Genomic DNA, 21,410 nt, shown 5'->3' on the forward strand with positions numbered 1-21,410 from the left:
CTGTCCCTGAATGTGTTTAAAAACCGTTTGGATGTGGTGCTCAGGCACATGATTTAGTGGAGGATTGTTAGGGTATTATGGTTAGGTCACGGTTGGACTTGATGATCTCTAAGGTCTTTTCCAACCTGAGTGATTCTATGATTCTATGATAAACTAGATATTAAAATGTCTTTGCATTACCATCAGTCTAATGAAATGTAATATCTGCACAAATACAGTGCTGAAAATTTATTTTAAACAACAGCTCACTTAATGACACAATACAATAGCTGGTGTGTGAGTAGAGCTAAAATCTTATGTCCATAAAGAGATGAGGGTATGGCATCATATGATACACTGACTTGTTCAAAAAACAACTGGCGCAACCGAGACAGCCAAGGTAAATAAGCTTCAACAACTTCAAGTTTTGTGTTTTCTAACTCTATGTTAAATACTTTTCACAAGAGGGTAATGAATCTATTTTCTGAGATAGCTTATGTTTGCACTGTCTTTAGGAAAGAACACAAGACGGTTGTAAATACATCAAAAACAGCATTTAGGTCTTGTTCTGCAGGAGGGGAATTATTTCTATTGAATCTCTTTCACTTCATCTCTATTCTGAAAAGCTTGCTATCTTAAACATCACTGTGCTGCATAGCTTCTGGAAAATTTGGCATTTTTGTGACTAATGCAATATCTGTTGTTAACTGGCCTGAAGTAATGTTAAACTTCTACACATTTTATTCCTCTGCCAGATCCCTCAGAATGTGTTGTGTTTTGTTGTTGTATAGTGTATCCATGCAGTATTTTATGAACTGGTCATCCTGTTGGCAATGGATCCTTAAGTTTTATAGGGTTTGTTGATAATTTTTTTTTTAATCTCAACCCCCTCCACCCCAAAACTGCATATATAAATCAAAGGAACCAATGTCTTTAATATCTTGACTCTCTAAGAATTTAAAGTTTTCCCTAAAATTAAACCACATGGCAAAAAAATCCCTGAAGTTTTGGGAAACATTAGCAAGAATAGATGTAGATGTGACTTTTGCTTTAGGTACCTGACCCAATGTAGTGTACAATTACTTGAAAAGAAGACAGTCTGAACCTGTTGGAGAATATTTATTCTGAAAGAAGTTTTGAATTCTTTTTGTGCAGACCACTGCTTATGTAAGGGTAATGTATGTCCTTACTGTAACTTGATATGGAAAAAAACTTCTGCCCACACAGCTTTCTTTGCTCTTTTATTTTGTTTTGCACATTTTTCCTTCTTGCAAGTTACTGGAACGCTGTTAGACTAAAATAAAATGTAAATGCCATTTTTAGAAGTTGAATGTGACTCTGGGTTTGCAATAGCAGTAGGAATACATTTAGCACTTAGTATTTCTTGTATTTTTGCAAGAGAGTAAGACAACGGTCTTCCTTCATTTGTGGGGTTTTATAATTCTCATGCCTGGCTTTTTCTGATATCTGATATTCTGCATGTATCTTCAGGTAGTGTGAATGTAGATACCAGACAAGATATGTCATGAGTTATATATGACTTAAACAATGTAACTAAAAGCAAGAAACTAATATTTTAGGATCAAGTTTTATCTCAGCTGTGCTGATATCCTGCTGTATGTAACTCTTTGGAGAGGCATTTGTGCAACAGTTTACTTGGCCCAGGAGATGAGAACTCATTCTTCCCCGACTGCTACATTTCAAAGTTTATTCAGTATAAAAGCCTCAAAAATCTCATATTAAAAGTTTCTCATTTCTTCAGAGCTTCTATCAAGCATTGTGCATACATTTTAGGAGTTATATAAGTTCCTGCAGTATATACTCTATGCCTGCTTGGGATGAACGGGTAACTGGCAGGTAGTAATTTTTAACACAAAGGAACTCTTAATAGTTTGTTTATGTATATATATTTGTTGCAGACTCTTTAAAGCAGAATCAAGGCTATCACATTCCACTTGGTGGTGCCAACAACCAAGAAGAATGATTTGCTCACATCTTTTCATCTTTTTTTTTCTTTGTCTTGTTTTTGTCTTAAAAGATTTATTGTTCGTAAGGGAAAATAACCTCACAGAATTCCTGGCCATATGAAGAAAGCTCTTACAGACTCTTAGATGTTATGTGACCTTCCCTGTCGGCAAGCTGCTTCAGACCTCATGGGATTTGTTCCCAATTCACACAGCTTTCTGGGCAACAAGTGGGAGTGAAAATATCATTTGTAACCCAGAGAACTATTTGGAAAATGCTGATGTACCAGACTGAGTTACTAGTACATGCTGAGGCTTGGTTGATGATGTTTGCTGATGGATACCTTACTATCTTGAACTTGCATTAGAAAAAGTCTGCTCAGGAAAGTCTGAGATTTGTCTCTTGTTACCATTTCAGCAGCGCTAGAAGTTATATGATGACCTGTATTTAATTTTCTGCTAGGAGCACAGCTCTTCCTTTGGCTAACAACAGCGTGAGACATAGTTATTTTCTTTAAAGCATGTATTTCTGATACACAGCTCTGTACAAGAGTTTCCTTTTAAGGATGGGTGGAGGTTTAGGCATCTATAACCCCATACCATCTGTTTTTCTTCTCTTTGCTTTTTGAAGGGAGAGTATCAAAATGTCTGAATATGTTCAGGAGGATTTTCCAGTACTAATTTCCTAGAATACTTCTGAAGTGTTCTCAGCACTTGATTTTCAAAAGGAAGCATGGCTGCAGATATCTAGGAGCTATCTCTGAGAAAGTGATCCTGGACCTACTTCCTTCCACACATGCTTCCCACTCATCACCCCTCTATTGCATCTAGTAAGCTCTCAGTACCTTGTACCATCTTTCTTATAATGAATATGACTCTTCTGGTTACATGTAGGAACATGTGTTCTTTGTATTTTGGAAAGACCAAGTGTTTTTCTATCCTAAGTTTAGAATAACGTTTGCAGTGATAACATATGTTAACTTTCAATATGGACTTTTTTCTTGCTATAAGTATTAATTAAGTGGAGAAGAAATCATTTGAATTATAAAACAAAGCTAAAAGGTTAAAACTAGAGGTAGAAGCTAGGCTTGACGTTAATGACAGTAGAAGTGTTTTGACATCAGAATAACCTGAGCATTTTCACTGTTGCTGAGAAAGTCTGAGAAAGCTGCTTATGTGGAATTTGGTAAATACACAAGGTTCATCATTCCTTCTTCGATCTTCTAACAAAAAATGAACTGCAGTTCTTTTCCATAACCAATTCATTTCTTTCAGATACATAACTATTAATAAAGATGGATAAAAATAGTTGAAGTTTGAGTGCTTTCTGACATAAAAGGAGATAAAGTAAAAATGTTTAGGAATTAGTTCTGAAGCATGAATTTGAGTAATTTTAGCTTGTCCCATCAAGTCTGCTCTCAAGCCATTCTCCACCCAAGCTGTTTCGGTGCTTGAGATTGCCCTGACCCAGGTGCACTTGACCTTGTTGAATTTCATGAGCTGTTCATGGGCCCACCTCTCAAGCCTGTCCAGGTCCCTCTGGATGGCATCCCTTCCCTCTAGCATGTCAACTGCACCACTCAGCTTGGTGTCATCTACAAATTTACTGAGGTTGCGCTTGATCCCACTGTCCGTATTGCCTACAAAACCATTAAAAAGCCCCAGTCCCACCACCAATCCCTGTGGAATGCCATTTGTCATCTACTTGGACATTGAGCCACTGGACACAACTCTCTGAGTGCGACCAGCCAGTTCCTTATCCAGCGAGTGGTCCATTGGTTTGATGAGTTATGTGTCAAATGATCTCAACAACTTAGAATGATACTTCTGTGACAATGAACTTACAGATAGTTTTAGGAGCCAGTCTCCTAAACTACTTTGTCAGTAACATTGAGCTGCTGCTTAATGGCAGATAATGTCTTCCTATCCTTTTTCTTTCAGTCTGCAAAGGCATTTTTATTCAGTATCTCTACTTCCTCAGAATCTGTTGTTAAAAAGACTTGTATACTAAGCTTTTGAGAAGGCTAACTTACCCTGTAAATGCTTCAGATGTCTGAACATCTTTTAGCAGTTGAATGTAACAGAATGCACTTTGTGCTTCACTGGACTTGTAAGCACTGCATATAGCAAATCAACTGGAGCATCAGCGACAGCTACCTCTGTTAGCAAAAGACTTTAATTACAATAGCTATTACTCACTAAACTGAACATTCAGATATACTCTTTTCATTGTGAAACTTGTTAACCCTGCAAATCTGGAGACAAAAATCAAGGTAATTTATGTTTTGGCCTCATAATGTGTCAGAGTGCTTGCATGTTGTATGGTCAAGGCACTACTTGACCATACATCCTATTTCTTTCTCCCTCATTTCTGAACAGTGATTCCATGGAGCCTACTCCACCTGCCACTCATACTGCCACTTCAGTGAGGAATGTGTCTGCCAGCCATGAAAGCCCAGATCCTAGACCTACCCCCACCAACAACGCCACATCTCCTTCAGTGCCCAAGCTAACAGGACCGCCAAGCGGTGCCAAGTACTCGGGCTGGCAGCCTCCAAGTCAAGCAGGTAACTTGCAGTGAGGTATTTTTTCTTGTTTGGTTAAAGACCCTCAGAGAGCTCAGTAAGATGTGCTTGATTAGAGGTGTAAGAACAGCTGCCTTCAAAGGGATACTCGTGTGTTTTGAGTAGAAGAAATTTTGTTTAACAAAGAGAAGAAGAACAGCACAGAAGCTCTAGTAAATGAATAGCCTTATGAAAGCATCCTTATAGATGCAATTGGTTTCACAAACAGGCAAAATCCAATGTCTTTGACCTTCTGTCAAAATTATGTATAACAATCACATATGTACAAATACAATTTTAACTTGGTATTCCCCATATGACTGTAAATTCAACAGAACATATTCTCTGTGATTTCAAGGAGTATATCAACAGAGACGCGTGTTTCCCAAGTGATCTCCTCTGAAGTCAATGTTAAAAAAATAAAAAATAAAAAAGGAAAAAAAGACTAAAACATGAAAGTGGCTATATATTTGGCATTTGCAGATTTTATTCATGGAGGATGCCAATGTTATGCAATTTATGACATAAGGGTTTATTTACAGGTGGGTTCTTATAATGATCACTAGCATGGCTGTTGCCTTCGAATTCAGTTTTGTGATTTTTTATTGCTTTATGCCAACACTAAAATGTCTGGTAAGCATGCTATTTTCTTTATGGAAGCTCCTGTCTTATTATTGTATGCATTTCAAGAAATACAATATGTGTAATTCTGTATATATTTTTTCATAATATTACATGCAGTGATTTTAGATAATCTCTTAATGTAACTTGTTTCTTAAATTGAATCTGTCTTTGGTGCTGAACTAAACTTTAGTATTAATTTCAAAGGAATCGGGAAATCTGTATTACTAATTAAATTTAGACTGCAGATTTTCTGGTAATAATGAGATGAATACTATCGATTCTCCTTCTGAAAAGGGATGCAATGCTAAAATTGCTTTTTCTTTTCTTTTTTTCTTTCTTTTTTTTTCCCTTAAAATTTTACTCTTAAGGATTTTCCTTCTTTAAAGTATACCCAGCCCAGAAAGGGATCTGCAGAGGCCATGGCATAAAAATAAAGATAAAACATATGTTGTTAATGATGTATGTTTATAATGGAGCCTTTGGCGCATATGGCTTAAAATTACTGTTGTGCCTGGTGACAAATAGACATTTTGAACATGCAGTACTGCTATGGAGCCTCGAGATGGCAATATGCTGTCATTTCTATACTACCCTGTCAAACATCTTAAGGACAAGGTAAAGACGTCAAATTTTGTTTTCTGACTTTGAGTAAGCTATCATTGGAAAATCTTTTTAAAGTTACTTTTGATAGCATGTACTTCAAGCAAGCATTGTGGGAATATGATAATCCTTCATTTTTAGAAGTGACTGTGTTACATGTTTGGTGTAACTCCTTTCTCTGTCCCACAAAGGGATTAATTTCTTTCATGTGCACAACAAACAAACTAACTAACTAACTAACAACCAACCACCACAATGGTCAACTTTGGGTTTCAACAGTACCACACCCATTTTCAGAATATTGTTAGGTATTTCACAGCAACTCCTACTATTGTGCTTTGCCATTAATGCAAGTATTGTTTGAAATAATTTTTTGAGGTGCTGATGACTGCTGCATGATGGAGAAAGATAAGTAAGGATGAATTAAATTTCACTTTATTCTGTACATCTGTGGAAATCTGGGCCTCTGCTCTGGATGATTTGAAAATCCCTTCTTTCACCTTAGGAGTATCAATTAGATCAGTGTGGGTAAAAGCTAGGCATGCAGATTTGGTTGATATTCACTAGAAAAGCTTAAAAAATAACCCAAACAACTTTGTGTGCCATTTCAACATATTTAAAATAATTTTGTAGAATGTAGAAGTTGACAGAATTGCAAAGTCCGCAGTTAGTTACTAGAACTTGCATCTGGCTCTTGCTTTTTTCATCACTTTCAGGCATTTGCAGGTTTTACATGTATACATATTGAATGAGAAGTCTATTTTTAAAAGTTCAAAGTTTATATAAAACAACTTTCAAGGCATCTATGTTAAGATCTGGCAGTCCAAAATGAAGGTATGAGCCTGTACACTGGGAGATGCAACCAGGTCACTTGAACCCCAGATTTGAGCCAGTTATGATCAGTGCTGTTCCCCGCAGCGGCAGGCACAAGGGAAGAGGCTGACCATACAAGATGTTGGGTAACAAATACCTTTTTGGACAAACAAAGGTAGAGAAATATGGCACATTCCTTGCATCCCTGTTCAGGGTGATGTGCAATGATATAAAAGGTGGTGCTGGGAATATGAGAACTGTGCTGTCTTGCTTTATGCTTTGTGCTAGAAAACCTGAGAATATCTTGCCTCAAGTTCACTGCCAAAAAAGCAAAGTCTTACCTGCTTCAGAAATACTGAGGGAGCAAGAAATAAAATGTGTAGTAGAGAGAGAGATTGAAAATCTAATGCTTCCTAAAGTGGACAGCCAGTCTGTACTCATTCCTTATTCGTGGAGCTTCTTTCTGAAATGTAAATGTAAAATGGACATTTCAGAAATGTCAAAATGCCCTTTTTTCTTCCTTCTATTTTTTCCTCCATCTTAAATTATTTGACTTATCAGTCTGGAGGTACCTTCATCTGCCCATGTGTGAGGAAGTGATGCACCTAGCCACTCACTAGCCAAGCTTCTTAGGCTGAAAAAGAAGGAAAAAAAAAAAGAAAAGAAAAAAGAAACAATTCTTGATTTCACTGAGATTGTGACAGCTGCCTAGGCATCTGAAACTTGTCCGGAGGTTATAAAAGTTTCACTGCAAGCTGGACCCATAGACCTGTCATAAGGTCACCCTTGGCTTTTTCTGTCACATGCTGCCCCAGTCACTCACGAGGTCAGTAATGCAAAACTAGCAGTTAGAAGAGACCTAAACGTGGTTACAGCAGTGTTAGAGCGGAGACTGATGGCAGTCTTTCTCAGGCATGTATTCCATAAAAACAAAAATTCCCATGGTTTCATTGTGCCTAAGCTTGCTTAGTAAGGCTGAAACCAGCAGTCTGACAAGTAAAACCTTTTAATTAGCTGAGTGTTTTGGTAAAATTAGTCAAATGTTGAAGAAAGACTATAACTGTTTCAGGGCGTATTTGGATTTCAGTCACTAATTCTGCTATTTGTTTGCAGTCTGTGAGCTTGACGTTTCTTTTCAAGTAAAATTGCCAACGCTTCACAGGCCAAGCAAAATTTGGCCTTGCAGGTTGTGGATCTGACAAAATTTTAAACAAATAGAAACCTTTCCCTTTGAGTCTAATTGATTTCATAGTTGTAGTCTAGCGTGGGAAATAGGAATCAAGGCATAGTCTTATGCAAATGTGTATCAGTATGCTATTAATAATAGAAACTCCTTTGGAGTACAGTTTTGTAGGTCTAGTCATACTCACTCTTCTAATGAATATTGTACATAGCACTAAGTTATTTCCACAGCTAAGCAGACATGTTACAGGATTTTGTTTGTATTTGGGGAAGATGTAGTCTGCTGTTTTATGGCATAAATATTACCAGTGATTTTATTTATTAAGGTGTCCAATTGCACACAATAGTCATTTGGTCAGAAGGCATCCTTAAGCCTTTAACTGGCACCTCCCTTTCTTGGATAGGCTATCAGAGAATACCCTTAATATTAAGAAAAGTTGTGTGGCTTCTTGTGTTTGGTTTTGGCTTAGATTTTTTTGTTTTGTTTTAGGATTATGCTGAGAGGTTTGAAAGTGCAAAAACTGTCTACAATGTGTGGCTCACATAGTGAACTTGGAGATACCCCAGGCATAGGTTTTCTCAGTGCAGATGTCAACCTTGATCCAAGTGATCTTGCAGTGATAGCATCTATAGATCTCAATTATCCTTGTATGCTGTAGGAGACTGCTTGCAGGGTATATGTGAACACTTGTGCTAAACATGGGAGCACCATATGTTCCCTGATGGCAAGCTTCTGCCCTCCCCAGAGGAGCATTTGGTTTATTCTCCTGGACAGTAGCATGAAAATTGTTTCAGATGTCTATGAATCAGTGTGCCTTTCTCAAGCTCTCCTCCTTAAAATCTTTAGTGACCTCCTTTAAGAGCAACATTTCATTTTTTTTTGTGAAACAACTTTGAGCACTCTGAGTGGTAGTGGACATTGAGAATGGCAAGAGCCAGTCTAGATCTCATGATAGGTTCCCAACTTGCTGAAACGAATGGCGTAATTTTTTAGGGTTAAAACGAGCTCTGTATTGTTGCCTGTAGAAAGTTTTCTGTGGGATGGCATTATGGATTAAAGGTGTTCTTTTTTTCTTGTTTGTTTGTTTCAAGAGCATCTGGAAAAGATGTCAGTTAGGCATAATTGTTCTACTATTATTATTTTTCAAATTTCAGCAAATCACAATGTTAGTTACCCAGTATGAAAGTAACACAATACAATGTCCTTTTCTGGAATTAAATCCTAATGTTGCAGGATTCTTTAGTGCTTTGGTAAAGGAAATGGCGGATAGCTGCCTCACTCTTTCATGTATGGTAATAGAAGCTGGATAAACATGGTAAAAGCCTGACTTGTCAAATCAAGCCTGATCTTTGGTGTATTGGGTACAAGGATCTCAACATCCAGAGCAAGTGAGACATGTACATGATGAAGTGGTGATACACACCTGGACAGCAGTTTGACAAGAACACTCTTGCCATTTGTTTGAATAAGTCAAACTGTGGTGGCTACTGTGTGAAGTTTATTGGCTAGGGTTTATAGCAGACCTCAGTTTGTGTTTTTCAAGTTATGATGTTCCTTTTGAGCTCCCACCAGAGACAGAGAAGCTTTTGACAAGATTATTATATGCAATCAACAGCAACAAAATGCTCACCAGCGGCCTAGCTCCATCACAGTCCACCCATAGCTTAGATACAGTGAGTTATTTTACTATTTTGTAGCTAACTTTTGTAACTTATGCAGCACCATTCAGCCCCCAAGGAATGCCAAAGCATTTGCAGTCTTAATGTGCAAGCACATGATGCACTCACAGGCACTGCTTTTGCCCACCATGCAGACACTTCTTTGGTGAAACGTAACAGCTGCTTCTCAGCACATTGTAACACCCCACAGCATCTTGAAAGGAAGTGAATAGCACTGTGTCAAATTGAAACTGTTGGGACAATTTTAGAAAGCACAATTATCCAATAAATGCAGTTACACAAACTGGAGTTTGGCCAGGAGACAAACTGTCTCTCAGAATGGGCAGCAGGATCTTTGATGATCAGAAGTCGGGACTGTAGGACCACATTTCTTATGCAAGATCACCTTCTTCAAGATGCTGTTGTCAGATGTCAAGCTGCTGGCACGATGCTGACCTGTGTGGGCAGAGCCCTGCTTTGCTGGTGGGCTCCAGCAGGACCATAGCCTACAGTCAGTGTAGCTGAGGCCACAAAAGCCAGCAAATTGCTTGGAGAGGAGGGTTTGCCATAAGCACTGACCTTCCTCCTGAGCCTGGGGATGGAGTGGGAAGGGTTTATGAAAGAAGCATCCAAAGCTTGCAGTGTTAGATGACCAGTTAGCTGTTTTTGCCAACCTCCTTATTCCCAGGGTTTCTCTCAGCCCAATACCTCTGGGATATGTAATCCTCTTCCAGTAGGGCTGGTCAGACATGTCAGCATATTCTGCAATAGCCGCAACTGTCAGTTGCCTAATCCTGAGCCAGCACATGTGTTAAGCACATGCTCCATTCAGTAGGGGGAACACACTTGGAAGCTAACTGTAAGCATTGAAAAATTGCTCCCCAGGCAACTTTGTTTGAAAAATTCTGCTATTTCCTTGCAGTTGTTTTCATGTGTTTGATAGACTTGCCTTTACCGTCTCTGGAGTTATCCTTATTGTGCTGTCTTGCTTAATTTTTTTTTTTCCTGCTTCCCAGTCCCTTGATAATATTGGAACGTTGAAAACAGAATAAAATACAAACCTGCTGCTAGGTGTGACTTGACATCCTGTCCTGCATGTACCACCAGTTTGGGTCTTTGTGTTTTTCTTTGTGACTTAGTCTGCAAAAGTTTGCTAAGGTAAATGTATCAGAATCAAGATGGTATCAGCCTCGGGATCAAATGGCATGGAGCTAAGGAGAAGAAAGACGGGGGTGTTGAGATTTACTCTGCTGTGGCAGAATGCTTATACTTCCAGTAAAGACTTACTAAAGGTCCATAAAGGAGTTACCTGTGGCACTTTAAATTTTTCTATGCTTCAGTAGTTATTTTCTCTACATGCACATGCATTACAGGTTGCCCTGACAGGGTGAGTGAAGTCTGTGGCCTATCACCTTTGCGTGGCAAAGGCAACGTCACCTTGTTCATAAAGTCCTGCACTTTATTGTTATCCAGTCCCACTTTGTTTCCTTTGCTGAACAGGAGAATAAAGATAGGACTAATTACTAGGGGTTTAAGGAACTCCATGCCCATTGAGGACAATGGTGTGAAAATGGAGGAGAAACTGGAATAATACTTCAAGTTAAGGCAAATTCTTATATTGTTGGTGAGCTATAAATGGTCCAAAAATAATAGACAGTTCCAGTATTTTTCACTGAAAAAGACTGTTAAAGTTTGCCCCACTGCGATGCAGTTGCTGTTCGTAAAAGAAGAAAGGCTTGTCTATAAAAGTGATATATTGACAGGTCAAAACACAAAAGCTTCCTGATTCTGGTGTATGGACTGTTTTTCTTATTAATTTTTCATCTAATCTAAATGATTATATTGTCATATGACAGCAAAGCACAGGAATTTATTCTTACAAGTTAAGTAATGTGAACTTGGACTTAGCCAACCAAAACCCAATGTGAAACCAGAGTGATTTATAAATGTCAACCTTAATTTGATGGTAATGTGAAATTGTAACTCCTGCAGACATGGTGAAAACTAGAATATATTTTTAAAACTTGAATGTTGATATTTAAGAAGGAGTGGGTCTTAGTAATGATAGAGATGTGTACTTGTGCTTACTGGAGGCAGAATGGCCTACTACACAATAGTGGATCTGCTGAACAGAAACTGACCTTTCTGTAACAAATTGATATTTTGAATTTTTTCCTGTGATCCAGTATTGCTATTTCATGTGCTATTGCAACAAACTTTTGTACACTTAAAATAATTGTAGGCACAAATCAGATTCATGCTCTTTTCTCTAGTCATTAAAAAGGAGGTGGGGAGACTATTTGTCTCTGATTATTTCACACCCACTAAGTGAGAACATTCACCAGTCTTAGATTAGATACTCATTGCCTTTGTTTTCTTAAAAAATGATTAGTCTGTTGTCACAGACAGCTTTGTCTGATAGCTTCTCCTTAATTTGCAGCCTGCACCACTGCTGGTGGCAACTCAGAAGAGTGAGTTGTAGGAGTGTAGATCATCTAGAAGTTATCCTTAGTAATTGTACAACAAATGAAAAATCAGTATTTCTTTGTCAAATACAGTCTTATCACTATGCAAGCTTAAACATCAGCTCTATGAAAACAGCAGATAAAGGACCAGCCTGTCCTGCTCTTCTCAGGCATAGCCAAGCTATCAAGGTCAAAACAGGAGCTCAGAATGAGAGAAGAAAAATGTTATCTGCAGAAGGCCACAAAATGGATTTCTGAGCTGTTACTGCAGAGAAATAAAAATGTATTGTACAGGAGAATGAGGAGGGCTTCATTTTCTTTTCCTTGAAGCACATTTTCAGTAACAGCTCTGCCAGTTGTGCCAAATTTGTGATGGTATGTGACGTAGCAAATCACAAGGAGACACGCTGAGCAAGCCAAAACCACCATACTCATTTTAATTAAAGATCTTTTACAGTTAATTTAGTCGGAATCTTTGCAGTTGAAAGGCTGGTCGCTAGCACAGGAACTGGCCCCTGGAATTGCAGAGGTTGTTGAAATTGGGCCGCACTCGCACCTGTTGTGATTTTCCACGGAGCACATGCCAGCCTTCACCAGCATTTAAAGAAATGATAATGGTTTAATCCTTCCTGTTCTGCTTTTAATCAGCGGTGGGCTTTTAACTTTGTCTATGCTTCCAAGACCGTGCAGCAAGCGAAGGGAGAACTGTTGAACATGACATTCTTTTTTTTTCCCCCCCTTTTTTCTTTTTTCTCCTTCTTGCTAGTCCCGTAGTTTTCTCCATTTAACTTGTACGATTTCACGCGGGCCCGGGAGTGGATAGAGTGTTATATATGGTTAATGTAACGAGCTGACAGCAGAGCTTTTCAGACGCGTTGCTTCATCCGGCCATCTGTTTGAGTTGGAGGAAAGAACTGGAAGATTTCTTACTATACAGATATATTAAGAGAAGTCAGAAAATTGGACATATGAACCTTTATATTTTCCATTAATAATACAGTAGTTTGATAGCAGTGTATAAATCACCGAGTTAGAACACTTTAAAATGAAGTTCTGGCACTCCCACCAGTTAAAGTAGCACTGTTATTTATAGATATTACATGAAGCCTGATGTTATGTTTAAGTGAGCGTTAAACAGTTCAGGCTGTTGTATTGTTGCTATGCACCGGAGAACCTCTGTCAAAGTGACTTTGGCACCACTGCGTATTCGCCTTTCTTCCTTTGTCTTAAAAATCTTTCGCTTGTGTTTGTAGTTATCCATGTGTTCAGCAATGGAACAGCCTATTGTTAGTGAAACAAGGGCAAAGTCACACTGGGATTTTTAGAAAGAAAAAGGCAGTTCTCTACCTTGCCTAAAACTTTGTTAAATATTAAACTGGCCATACCAAGGAGTTCAGTAAAAACAAACATTGAGGGTTTGCTAAACTTAAACCTAATAAAGTAGAAAGTTAATAGTCAGGTACAGAGTGTTTTGTCTTCTACAAAAGGCAGCTATGACAATGCACAAGTGGAAATCAGTGGTGCTTTGAAAGGTTTAACTAAAGAGAGAATGAAGGTGCAGGCCTGCAGAACTCCAAAATTTAGCCACAGAGGTCTTTTCTGTGACTTGAAGAGAATGTGAACCTCTCTGATACTCAGAGTGGAATTGGTCCTGACGACACATATAATTCCTATGAAACGTCATGTTTTGATTATAATGTATTTATTTTTTATTATTTACAACCATGATATTTCAGAGCCCCCCTGCAAGTTGCTGCACTCTATCCTACTGCATGCACAAGGGCCAGAAAATCTACAGCGAGATGCTGTGGGGCAGCTGGCGTTGCTCCCTGTCCCCTCCCTGTAGGTCATCTTTTGAAATCACATGCTTGTGAGCACTTTGCCAGACCTTGGGTACCAACTCTGTGAGAACAGAGCTGCTGGCAGATCTAACAGTATGTATTTTTCCTTTCATGTGTGCTTGGTCTTTTCATCTTTTCATTGTTGAACCTGTCTACACATTTTTAAAGGGATTTGGAAGCATAACTACCTCCTTTCTGCAGCCTCTTTTCCCTACAACAAATCTGCAGTCCACAGTATTTCCAAAGGAAAGCATCAGTTAGCAGCAACCCATCCCCAAGCTTTGACACCAAAAGGAGAGAGTAAAAAGCAAAGTATAAACTGCAGGAGGGCTCAGACTGATGGCCAGAGTTGAGAGGGTGAGAGGCTTAGGCTGAGTGTGAGAATTCGTACCCACCTTGCTATTACTTGTGTGCCACAGTAAAAGCTCTGTTTGCAAGGGAAAAACCTGTGGAAATTTTCAGGGGCTGATGTTTTTCTTTAAATGATGCCTTTGTGTTTGAAAACTAGAGGATCTGTTTAAGTAACCAGAAGTTAGTAAGTAAATAAACAAGTTAGGCTTCTTCCACAGTAAAACGGAGCTTGGAACGAAATTCAGTCTGAAAAGTTTCAAAGGGAATAGAGAATAAAACGGAGGAAAAAATGCAGGAACTCTAACAGTGTTGTCTTCCTCCCTATAATCCATAAAATCTTGTTTGAATTGACTAGCTTTTAAACAAGGGGGGCTAGTGAGAAAAAATCAGTGTTCACTCTGAAAGAGAAAATATGCCTAATACTTGAAATTCTGTAACACCATGTTGAACAAAGCTTAAAAAAAAAAATATTGACAAATCATATAGATTATAAGCAGGCAATTATTAGTGTTACAAACAAACAACAACAATAAAAACCCACTCACCGCTACCAACAAAAAATGCTCTTTGTGTTGCAGTGAGAGTGATAAGCCTTTGGTAGAATTACTGGAGTGTTAATGGCACGCTTCTGGCCTGCAGAAAGATACAAGCAGTCAATAAAATCTGTCTGCAGGCTGGTGTTCAGATGGTAATCATGAAGATGAAAGTCTGAGACAAGTCAAACAGCAAGAAAGAGAGAATTATAGATAGTGGAAAAAAAAGTCTTGTAGAACTGTAGGAGTTTTACAAAGAAACCAGTATAGTGTATGTTCTGAAATAGCTATTCATAATATATATATTCATTTATGATTCATAATAATTTTTATCATTCCTAATAAATATAGCTACATTACTGGTCTATTTTCTGATTTGGGCATTGAGCTTGAGTTCATCCACTTCAATCAAGATACTGTGGGTCCACCTGTCTTCACTAGTCCTCAGTGCCCAATTTGTTATTACTTAGGCTACAGCTCTTGCTTAACACAATACTAAGTTACATATTTTATAGCATGGTTCATGCTTAAGAGAATTTTTATTTTATCATAGGGTCATTGGTAAACCAACATTGTCTTTCAAACTGATGAATAGTCATCTTCTCCTCTAGTAGCGCTTTAAGTAATTCAGGAATTACATGTGATTTGTCTAACAACTCTTAGGAGAGTTTATACAGATAAATCCTGATCAGTAGTGATTTTAAAGCTGGGCAGCATTCTAAGAAGCATCATTCATGATTACAACATTAATAGAAGCTGTAATGAGACCAAATAAAGGAAGTGATTGTGGTGTTTATACTTATTCTTTCTTTAAGCAAACTGAAGGGTGGTTGCTGTTGTTTTTTAACTACATGGTGCAAACAAGAGCTAGCTGATGTTTTGGGATTCAGCAGATAAGTGCATGTTAGCAGTATACTGGAAGTTACATTGCAATTTGATTTATGAAGAAAACAATCTTCAGACAGGGTTTGTTTTAATGTGTATATTTTTGTCTTCTTGTGAAATAGGATCTGAAAATTAGAAGGCAATGTGTGAAAATAGGAAAGTGCTATTAATCTTCAAAATCATTCTTCCACCATTTCCATTTTTTGTATCTTCCTAAGTTTTCAGGTTAGCAGCTATTTATCTAAAATGAACTACAGTAGCAGAGTGACTTGTTCAAGAGCGCATGCTTGTGAGGTGCATATTTCTGAATGCTTTCAACTCAGTGATGATGAATGTCTTTATACTCAAGAAAACAACTAACAACTGGGGATATGGAATGTTTTTTGCTATTTCAAATACTGAAAGGCATTAAAAAAAATGTATCAGTCTTAAAATGACCTGATTTGAGAAAATTTGGTGAACCAGCCAGTTAGACATAATAAGTGTGTGACTGTTATATTGCTTCTTCATAAAGAGGAAAAAATAAGAAAAAGTAGGATCTATGGATTAATACCAGGCATAATTACAGCACAAAAGCGTTGGTGTTAAAAAAGGCTGTGTGACCGTAGTGCACCGATATGAAGGAGGACAACCTTTTTTTTTTTCTTTTAATTAGCATTCAATGGATTTATTTTATTAAACTGTGTAGTGTGCAGTAAGAAAATTCAGCAGACAGTGCAACCTCTTAGTATTCACTCTGACTTAAGTTTATCTGTGAAGTAGTATGCCACATTGATCTGAGCAGGGAATACTTTACTTTAGGGAAAGGCATTTGCATCTTTTTGATAGGGTAGAGATAGTGTGAAACAATTTTTCATCTTATCCCTGGAAGATGATTTAAAAGGTAAGGGTGAAAGACTAGCACAAAGGTTAATGGGTCCACAAACTCATAATTTTCCATAAAAAGTATTGGTGAAGCTACCTGCAGATATCCTTGCCGTATATTACAATGTTGCATCTTTGCAACAGAAGAATTGTCCCATGCTGTCAGACATGTCTGTAGTTGCTTGGTTGTTACTTTCTGACCAGTCACCTCCTAATATCTCTTTTTGATTTATATGGCTTAATATGGTTGTAATAAAGCCAGGACACAGAATAAACAATCATGGTTTTTCTTGCCACCGATTACAAAAAAGACACTATGGAAACATGGGATTGTTTAGTGTCTATTGTTGTTGGTGGTGTTTTTTTTGGCTTTGAAAAAGAATTCTCCACTTGACGGGAGTAACTACTCCCATAACCATCTACTGCTGTGATCTGTATGTTATCAAGGTAGACATATCTGTAAAGGAGAAAGAAAAGTAGAGAAGTGTTTGTTTCTTCATCACCCTTGGCAACAGGTCTATGCATTTCATTTTTGTAAATGCATTTTTCAAACTCCATAAAAGATTATACCTATGACCTTAAAAACCAGAATGCAAATGCAAGTCTATGGATGTATACACTTCTGGAAATGTCTGGATTTTATGTCAGAGACACAACTTTTCTAAAGGGATGTGACCACTGTTGTTGTAATGCCTCAGATTGGCATTGTTTAGTGAGCTAGCCTAGTGTTTAAATTTGATTTGGAAATATGTTCTCCTTATACAATACTGTATTTTAAGTTCCTATATATGTTGTGTTGAATGTATATTCTTATTTATTCTGTTGGTAATGATGGATGATCTTTTCTACTTAATGTAAAATGTTTTGAGTAGCTATGTCATATTTTCTTGTTTCTGCTCATACACTGATATTCTTGGCTTTGGCTTTTGTATCTGAAGCAAAATAATGCCTTCACAGGTTGTACATTCTTTCACATGTTGAAATTTGTCCACTGCTTTTACAAGCTAGCTAAAACTGTTCTATGTTATTTCATGGGTGTTTTGTAAGTACAGTCTTACTGGTGGAGGAGGAAGGAAAAATGCCAGTTTTATAATTTGTTGCTTTAAGTAGGCAGGCATACACCAAGCTGGACAAAGATGTTGGACAAATTCTACCTGTTGCTTGTATTTCAGAATCATTTACTTGGTACTGAAAGATACTTTTGGCACTGTTTTCACAGCTCCTGCCAGTGGATGGACATCAAACAGTATTAAAACATTTGGAACAACTGCTCCAAGTCAAAAGTTTGAAACAGCCCCTCAGCTAACAGAACAGGACACATTGGTTCAAAGGGCAGAGCATATTCCAGCAGGAAAGCGTACTCCAATGTGTGCACAGTGCAATCAAGTCATTAGGTTTGTATCTACTCAAAGCTTTGCTTTGCTTTCATTGATTTTGATTCCTTAGTCACAAGTGTTGTATGGTTCCAATTCAGTAACAGAGAACACCAGTTTTGTAAGTGGTTTATCTAGAGAAACCTAAGAATGAGAGAAAATTATGGAGGGAGAATATTGCAAATGTTGGAAATCACTGAAAACGTTGCAACAGTCACATCCTTGCCACACATTTTACAGAGATTTAGAAAGCTGGGTGGAGTAGGGCAAAAATAAAAGCAAAAGAAGAGTCAGATAGCTAGTTCTCACTTTCACATCCTTGCCAGTAAAGCTGGAAAATGAGCAAGCTGGAAACAAATGAGAGTACAGGGAAACCAAATGCAGACTAACATCACAAAAGCCAATTTATTAACCAGAATTTCTAAATGAGAGGAGGAAAGATAGCAGGCTCAGCTATACAAGAGAAGTAAGGAGAACAGTTTTAACAATTGCTAGGATTGGTTTAGTAATAAATTCCTACTACATTTCAAGTTTCAAGGTTCTTTGTGGGCTCCCCAGCATTTGGGTAGTTAGTGTCCTTGATTTGTATAATATCAATGGAAAGGATTAATCACCAGAATACACAAAAATAAGTTTACTAATTGATATAAATAAATTTCGTTCAATCTCCAAGATATTCTTTATTTAGTCAGAATTTCATATGGGGGAAGAAATGACTCTGGGCTACATTGTTCTGTCAGTGAGTTCTGAAAATTAGATGTGGTTGTCTTACCACTTTTCATGTCAGTGTGCAAATTCTCCTTGATTTTCATCTGACTGGGATTTTGGAGGGATTATTAAATGAAATATATTCTTTTAAGATACCATCTTGTTTGTTCAGTTATCTGTGCTGTTGAACTGCAAGAGCAAAGTAATGTACTGTAGTATTTATTTTTTTTTCACCTGTGTCCCATGTTTTCAGTGAACAACATAGGAGAGCATGCACTATATTTCACCATGGTTAAAGGAAGAAACTTGTTTGATTAGAAAAGTGAGCTCTGTAAGACATATAGATTTCACTCAGGATAATAGAAAATCAAGCTTTCTACGATAGACTTTTAAGGTTTCTTGAACCCTTGCTTGAATTCTTCATCAGAAAATTCATCTGACTGGTCGCTTCTTTCTAGGGTTGAATCAAGTCCAACTTGTTGACTTCCATTAGATATCTGTTCTGATATTTTACTACTAGCTCCATTAACATAAAGTTAATTTAGGGGATTATTTGCTAACTCTCCTGTGGAGTTCTGGAGAAGATTTTCCTATTTTAATTCTACATAACAGGGTAATAAAATATATGATCTCAATCTCTTTGAAGCAATAGAAAAGAAAGAAAAAAACAACATGAATTCTGAATGTAAATGTATATGATCACCAATCCTGATCTTATGCTTCACTGCAAAATGAAAGATTAGTATCAAAAAAGCCTTTGCACTTTTTGGAAGAGATTCATCTGATAATTACCATATCCATTTTTAGCATTCTGACTTCTTTATTCTCTGAGTGATGGAGAGCTTTGAATTCATCTAGTAAGTACTATGTGAGAAAACGTATACTTTCATTTTTGTCATTAACATTTCCATTTAAAAGGAATACGAGCACAGCACTTATACAATATGCATCTTTCATGCAGAAACTTCAGGGCCTTTTACAGAACCTGTAATTTAGCAGGGTTTGCTTTTGCTCTGTACGGTAGGCTCTCACGGAACAGTCAACCTATCACTTCTGAGTGCTCTTCTCAGTACTTAAAACACAAGCTGCTATGCCCTCCTTTAATCACCATTGAAAAGGAAATGAGCTTCAGCCCTGCGAGTAGGGGAGTGTAGTGGTCTAGGAGCAACCTTTGTTCCTTAGTGATCACATATGAAGAAAGGAGTGAGCCCTACTTGACAGTACTTAAACCATTGTCACCTACTGAAAGTGACACCTGTTTATGAATAGTAACTGATACTCCCTAAATTGTTGTCATTGTTTAAATCTTAATACTTTTTCATATGTTAAATGCCATCTCAATTATTAAAAGCAAGCACTGTTTCATTTGTGGATGAGTTTTCATGTTAATCAATGTCAATTATACCAAATGTTCACAGTCTACAGCGAATTTGAAAGATTGCAAAGGCATTTTGGTTTCAAGTTTTATCATAATTACAGTTCATGCCCTTAATGGTCATGTTACTATGAAAAAGTAGAGGAGGATTAAGTGACATCGCACTGTGCATCTGTTTTGAAGCCAGAATGTGTTGTGAAATTGGTTACTTTACACGAAGGCATTGAATAACCGTAGCTAGTTAAGCCAAAACCGAAAGCATCTGATAACTTTTAAATATATCTTCAATTATTGATACAGTGATTGTATGAAGATTTCAAGTTCTTCCACAGCTTCAATAAGTAAGGTTTTGTTTCCATGTCTGTAAGTATCAAGTTGGAGGCAAACTAAATTTCTTTTGATCTGCTTGCTGTGTTAGTCTGATGAACTCCTGACACTTTCTGATGAAGACTTTGGTTATCAGGCAGTCTCACTGGGTGCTTCAGTGCAGAGTTCACTCTGCCTTTTAAGTCCAAATGTGTTTTCCCTGTATCTTGTCTGAGAACGTTTCTTTAGTGTGTCTGCTTCTGAATTATGATTTGCTTTTTCACCTTTTCATGGATCTTAATTATCTTAAAGGTACTAGGGAAAAAGTACAAATGGTGCTTCCCTTCAGCATCTCCATATATCCATATCCCATCTCCATACATGTAATTATACATCATGATATTGTCAAATGAAGAGAAAAAGAATAGTTAACTACAAAACAATTGGCCTCACCAATTCACCAGATGTGGAAATCCTTTTGATCTTTCTACCAACAAATTTCAGTTCTGGATTTCTATCACAATCAAAGACACATGAGAAGCTAGATTATTGCCATACTAATACATCATGAACATATTGATCAAGTTATACATAGTTACAAATGGAAAAATACTGAAATTACCCTTGCATTCTTTATACATTACTTACTTTTTGTTCCAATTTGACCCTGTTTCATTGCTACATATGGGATCCAGATGTTATACATCTACGAAATATACGTATCTAGTGATCTTTTGGGACGTAACAGTATGTAACTACTGATGTAAATACACTGGAATCTCTTAAATAATAATAATAATAATAAAGTTACTACTGTTTGCCTCCATCTGTGGGTTTGGTTCGTGTAGTCTTAGATGGTAATGTCAGCAGTTTACTTAGCATTTGAAGGTAGCTTGGAATGAAGTTGTATTCATTGCCAACTGTTGCTAGTTATGTTACCATTTCTTATCATCAACTGGAAGTAAGATGTTTTTTGTACTCCACCTGTAAAATTTGACTAGTTTACTAGAAGATAGTTGACAGAAAGGGGTTGTTGTTGTTGTTTTGTTAATGTACATGAAAGGATGAAGTCATTTGTAGCCATCTTCCTAGTATTTCCTGCTCTGGGTACTTCCCATTAGGATGCATGGCTGTGCCAAATTAGGCATTTTAACTCCTTTTTGAATGAAAGCAGGGAAATAAATTCCTTTGATAACTGGAAGTTACCGTTTTGATCATGAAAGTATGCAAAGACCAGGAACACCTCCAAGTTCTGAATATCATGTTTTAGTTTTTTACATGACAGTGTTTATTTTTTTCCATTTTTTTTTTTTTTTTCTTCCCA

General features: G+C 37.3%; 1 protein-coding gene across 7 annotated transcripts in view; it reads left to right on the forward strand.

The window, feature by feature from the left end:
• PDLIM5 (PDZ and LIM domain 5) overlaps window positions 1-21,410 on the forward strand; it is a 112,344-nt gene that overhangs the window by 81,719 nt on the left and 9,215 nt on the right. For all 7 annotated transcript variants that reach the window (XM_010710007.2, XM_031553113.1, XM_010710011.2 and 4 more), the window contains 2 exons: window positions 4,323-4,510; window positions 17,544-17,718. In XM_010710007.2, the coding sequence (XP_010708309.1) occupies window positions 4,323-4,510; window positions 17,544-17,718 (363 nt within the window). The remainder of the gene's footprint in view (window positions 1-4,322; window positions 4,511-17,543; window positions 17,719-21,410) is intronic.

The sequence above is a fragment of the Meleagris gallopavo genome, chromosome 4 (assembly GCF_000146605.3).
Source record: "Meleagris gallopavo isolate NT-WF06-2002-E0010 breed Aviagen turkey brand Nicholas breeding stock chromosome 4, Turkey_5.1, whole genome shotgun sequence".
NCBI lineage: Eukaryota > Metazoa > Chordata > Aves > Galliformes > Phasianidae > Meleagris > Meleagris gallopavo.